The 5,875-nt window shown below is 30.0% G+C and overlaps 1 protein-coding gene across 1 annotated transcript; it reads left to right on the top strand.

The window, feature by feature from the left end:
- Nucleotides 1-260: 260 nt before the first annotated feature.
- On the top strand, nt 261-5,030 carry LOC113395969 (nuclear receptor subfamily 2 group E member 1). Its single transcript, XM_026633729.2, has 4 exons — nt 261-291; nt 3,321-3,557; nt 3,634-4,337; nt 4,733-5,030. Exons 1-4 carry the CDS (start codon nt 261-263, stop codon nt 4,913-4,915), a joined length of 1,155 nt encoding a protein of 384 aa, XP_026489514.2. The 3' UTR covers nt 4,916-5,030.
- Nucleotides 5,031-5,875: the final 845 nt, after the last annotated feature.

Raw genomic sequence — 5,875 nt, 5'->3', positions numbered from 1 at the left:
GAAGTTAGAAGGTCGAAATTTTATTTTTGGGCTACCGCTTGAAAATGAGTTGATTCGCATTTAAGCGTTTCTGGATATTCTACCCTAAGGGCTGAAATACACACCAATGTGGTATACAAAGAGCTATTACATTAACGTAACATTTTTAGTTAATTTTAAATATATTCATATTCTTCGCGGGCAAAGCCGCGGGTAACAGCTAGTTTATAATAAGTTGAAATGGTCATTTGTTTCAGAATATGAAAAAATAATTCAGCAAAATGGAAATGCAGTCAATGTCCGCTTCTTCAAGTAAGTACCTATTTATGATATCCAAAGAAAGATCTTAGCTATAAATCTGATCATAGTTTTAGTCTTAATTACTGAAACAACTTAGGAAGATGTCGTGTCACAGATAATTTGGCTGTAATGGTATTCCCACGAGCGCCTGCGCATCTGCGCCCGTTCTCACCCCATACTGCTCTTTGCAAATTAGCTCGATGACGATACTATCAGTTGGCCTATATTGGGTCCCAATAGTTATCATGAACCATTTTAAATAAGTATATGTTGGATGGCATGAAATGGGGTCATAACGATGTAGTTACTTTAGACCTTTTAATAAGTGTTTTCCTTCCTAGTAACGTATTTCCAAAATTATAAAATATTAATGTTGTTTATTAGATTTAGATTCAAAATCATATTACTTAAATTTTAATAGATAATTTCTAAAATGCATTGATTTACTTTCAAGTGTTTAATTGTAGTATTATAAAAACTCAAAAAATGATTTAATATTGTAAATAAATAGTTTTTATTTTTTAATGATATTTTCATTGTTCGAAGAATTTTTTTTTTTTAAAGTTAATTATCATTAAATGCGTCGTTTTTTTGTCGCCAATAATAGATAATAATAAGGTGTGCAAATCGTGTATTCGATACGTTAATTTAAAGCACATTAACGTGGGAAAATGTAAAAATAAATGATATTGATAAATTACGAAGAGCATCCCGTTCCCTATCAGTAACAATTAATAGTGTTCGTTGTCGATATAACCCTGCGTAGGTGTCACGCGATGTAAAAGCTACAGGTGAAGAGTCACACGGGTGACGCTCATCGCTAAACAAGCTGCAATGTTTAGATAATTAAAATTGATGAATGTAAATAATGTCATGGAATACATCCCATTACATTATTGTAAAGTGGATAATTAGAATGATTTTAATGGAGGAAATTTACGTAGTTTTTTTTGTACCTATTTCTTAAATAGCTACCAAAATTATACCCTAAATAAATATACATTCATATAAAATTACGTAACGTTGCAATCATAAGACAAAAAAATCACTGTCGGTCTATACCGATATATCTATTATAGGCGAGTTAATGTTAACTATATTTATGACTTATCTAAGTGAAGAAAGATCTTATAGTATATTTAGAAATGGTTGGTTCGCGTTGTTTTTTTTTTCTTTACGACTACAAAGTATTTATTATCATTATTATTATAATAAGTTATCTTAGAAAAAATCTGTAAAATAATAAGCCTTACATTTCATTTGTTAAAAATTAAGAAAAAATGTATCTGTAATTTAACTATAACGTATGATCAATCAGCAATAATAAAAGAGAAATTGACATCTTATATACAATTTAATTATCTCTAGTCTATGGTCTGTATTTCTCTTTTATTAAGACGTTATAAATTGTTCCCAAGCCCTACTTCTTAGCTTTTGTGCTTGCCTTTGTCTATAGTCGAGTTTTGTGAATCTTTTTTTTTGATCATCTTATATTCGACACCGCGTTTCCTGCCTCGCAAGTGTACGCATTCATGTGCACCGTTTTATTCGGAATGTCGTATTGTATGGAAGTGCCTTTGTGCCTTTTCGACTATAGTCGTGTTTGGAGGTGTATTAATATAGCCATATTATCTGCTCTCGCTAAACGGTTTGTTGTGCCGTGGGATCGTTCCGAGGACGAACAAACAATGCAGATTATCGTGTACGATTTTTTACACATTGCCAGAAGTGAATTTAGCTTACATTTATTTCGTTTATGGAATAGTTGATAATAATCATTGAGTAATATGTAGTGTTAGAATTTGTTTCAGGTTTAGTATGAAAAATTGTTGTTATTTGAAAAGCATTCTTAAATTGTACGAGTCTTAGATTCGTTCAATTTCTAAATGACCTAAATTTGTATTTCTAAGCTCATTTGTAGTTTCGTTAATTAAATATTATTTTCCTCATACGTTCATTATTTAAATATAATATTAGATTAAATCAAAACTTAAAAAATAAACTATGTTGTTTACAATTGAAACGGCTGCTAAATAACCAAACTGTCACAAAATTATACAATTTCAATGCGATAATAAATTACCGGGTGGAGTCACCCTATGAAGGGCGGGGCTTAACCACCCAGTCCTACCTTGATGATATTATAATTCTTTAAAGTGTCATACTCTGTCAGCATTAAATTTATGACAGTTTTTTTTAGACTTCTGTAAATAAGATTTAGGTACAAGTACCTTTTTTGACTTACATGAATACAAAATAATAAAGAGAGATGTTGTGAGACACCCCCTTTGAACAATATTCTATTCGTCATATTTATGTAACCTATTAAATATCTGACAAAAATAAATTTACCAAAAATAGAGAATAAATAATAGTTATTAAATAACACATTTAATGGTCACTGATTTTTTAATACGATTAAGCCAACTTAACTTACGCCGCACGTTTATATTACTTACAATAATTTTGGTCTGGGACTTAATCATCTGATGAAATGTATGTTTAACTCTCCAGTAAGATGCTAAGACTCCATTAATGTTCAGAAAAAATATGATGTGTTTATATAAATCCCGTTAATAATAATATCGGGATGCTTTTGAGCATATAAAAAATCTATTTTTATTGAATGCTTTACTTTTAAAAGTATTTTCTTATTAATACAAATTAATTTATGTTAAGCATTTCAACGTAAAATATATTAGTTTTCAGCTACGTAAGCATGAATGCAATATTTTTTTATCTACCTGGAGGATGACGCGTTTAAAATGCTTAGAATTTACGTGATTTCGATGATGCAGACATGATTTTATTAATATTTCATGTCTCATAACCAATTAAGTAAAACAATAAAACGGCTATAAAATATTTTAAATTGTAAATATAATCAAAATAATTACAGAAGAAAAAATGTCGCTCCAAAATTTTACGCATCAGGAATCCCCCTATTGTGTTATGTGGACAGGGTGGCCGGCCCTTCAGCTTTTAATATGACTATAAAGCAGATATAAACTACAACCACTAAAATTATATCTTTTTGGCAGGTCGTATTTTGTACGATGTTCCTTGTGCTGTATGTCGTGATCATTCTTCGGGAAAACACTATGGTGTTTTTGCCTGCGACGGCTGCGCAGGATTTTTCAAGAGATCTGTACGAAGAGATCGTCGCTATGCATGCAAAGCGAGGAACCCCGGTGCTTGTTTAGTAGACAAGGCACATCGCAATCAATGCCGAGCCTGTCGTTTGGCTAAATGTCTTGATGTAGGAATGAATAAAGATGGTAAGTTATAAAATTAAGTTGTGTAAATAAAATCATATAAATAAAGCATACGATATAAATTATACATTTTTTTCAGCGGTTCAGCATGAAAGGGGTCCAAGAAATTCTACCCTACGTCGACAAATGGCATTATTCTTAAAAGACCCAGCTATTCCATCTCAAGATATGTCACTAACGGTGCCCCCCGTTTTAGATTTAGCTTTGCCCAAACATAATTTAATGCCACCCCCTCCGTCAGTGTCTCTTTTTCATAATCCATACCATTCTTACAGTAGACTCAATTTTTTACCTCTAACGTCGTGTCAACCTCAAGTGCCATCGCCTCCTCCTATCACTACGTCTCTTCTCAGTCCAAACGACCCTGAAGCCATGTGCGAGGCTGCAGCCAGATTGTTATTTATGAACGTAAAATGGGCCAAAAACGTCCCAGCTTTCGCATCTTTATCACTTTCTGATAGGCTTCTTTTGTTAGAAGAATCGTGGCGAGATCTTTTTGTAATAGGTTCAGCGCAATTTCTTTATCCCCTTGATTTGAAAATTCTACTCAATGCTAAAAATTTGAGAATAGATTGTAAATATATAGAAGAATTTCATACAGCTCTAGCCGAATTTGCAAAAATCCGTCCGGATAGCAACGAATATGCATGCCTCCGAGCAATTGTACTGTTCAAAACTAGTTTTGGAGACAAAAACAATTTGACTAATACTGAAATAAAAAAATTACAAGATCTTCCTGCAGTTGCTGCTTTGCAGGATCATTCACAAGGAATTCTTAATGAGGTAAATGTCTTTGATTCATATATACACATATATTTATTAAATACTGATACAAAAATTAAGGCTAACGATTTTTTAGGAAACATATTCTTAAAAATTGTCGTATTATTAATTTGTGTTTTTATTCAAATCGAGCTAATATAGAAAATCTTGTGAGAATTTTTAGATATTCATTGTAGTTTTGAATTTGGTATTTGAAAGTGTGTTATATATATATGTATATGTGAAGAAATGGCTTATAAGCCATAAGACCGCCTTTTGCTTGGCCAATTTTCTTTTAAAGAAAATATATTTTTTATCTTTATGTATATTAGGTGTGCAATAAAGAGTTAAATAAATAAATAAATAAATAAATATATCGAGACAAAATAAATGTAATAAAGTTTTTATTTTTACAGTATACGGCTCGTATGTATCCTCTGGATGTTACGCGCTTGAGTCAGTTGCTCCAGGTGCTCTCAGTTGTCAGAAGAGTTTCCAGCAGTACTATTGTGGAGCTCTTTTTTAGGGCTACTATTGGTGATATACCTATTGAAAGGATTATAAGTGATATGTATAGAAGTGGAAAAGATTCTTCATAAACTTTTACTCGTATTATTAATAAGCAGTAATTACAATTGACAATCGAAATTGTCAAAACATATTTACTGTACATAAAATGATTTTTACCAGTTGGTAATTATTTTTTTAAAATAAAATGTGATAATTATTTACTTTAAGTAAGTTACTAATTTAAGCTTTTGTTCTAAATAAAAGAAACTTTTGTGAAAACTGTATTCAATAATTTAAAACTTTTTATCAATAAGATATTAAAACATTGTTGGCGCTGATATTCATGTAATGTAAGCAAACGATTAAATTATAAATAAATTAGTTCTAGAACTTATGACTAGTCATAAAAGAGATTTGGCGTTTATTATTATCTTTAATTTAAGAAATGTAAGACCCCGAAGATGGTGCTCAATAATAATATAAAAGAATATGAGTCAATTTAAAAAAAAGCATATACACTTTTTAATATATCATTATTACGTTATATATATATATCTCTTTTGATGTAATGTGTTTATGAGTATGAGCCCAATATAAGCGTACCACCTATGTTCGATTTAAGGAAGTGATATTGGATTGTATTTGGATTAAAAATTTCGAGTTGAAAAGAGCCATTCATTGAGTTGATCATAATATATATACATAACAATCTTATATTCGAATGAAATAATTTTGTAATTTGAGATATTTTTTTTAAAATAATGTGCTCTATGCATGTACTCATATTTTACAAAGATCGTAATTTTTATTACAAAAGCTATTAATAACCTTAATTTTAATAATCTTGTGAAATATATTCAATAAAATACAACTATTAAGGTCTCAATAATTATATATGTATTGTTCTTGATTGATCACTAGCATGTAGTGATTTATTATATAAATTATTATATAATATATACATATATATGTATATGTATAACACATATATTATTATTCCCTTAATATAGAAAAAAATAATGTTAGTATATGCAAACATGTACATACTT

This window comes from Vanessa tameamea, chromosome Z, assembly GCF_037043105.1.
Source record: "Vanessa tameamea isolate UH-Manoa-2023 chromosome Z, ilVanTame1 primary haplotype, whole genome shotgun sequence".
NCBI classification, from domain to species: Eukaryota; Metazoa; Arthropoda; class Insecta; order Lepidoptera; family Nymphalidae; genus Vanessa; species Vanessa tameamea.
This window is presented reverse-complemented; position numbering and strand designations above follow the sequence as displayed.

What these genes read in the sequence shown, in the direction of transcription:
- LOC113395969 (XM_026633729.2), top strand. Translation starts at nt 261, where the DNA reads ATGGAAATGCAGTCAATGTCCGCTTCTTCAA. An exon ending in GTCAATGTCCGCTTCTTCAA is followed by an intron (nt 292 to 3,320) that starts GTAAGTACCTAT and finishes TCTTTTTGGCAG; the next exon opens with GTCGTATTTTGTACGATGTT. An exon ending in CACAAGGAATTCTTAATGAG is followed by an intron (nt 4,338 to 4,732) that starts GTAAATGTCTTT and finishes TTATTTTTACAG; the next exon opens with TATACGGCTCGTATGTATCC.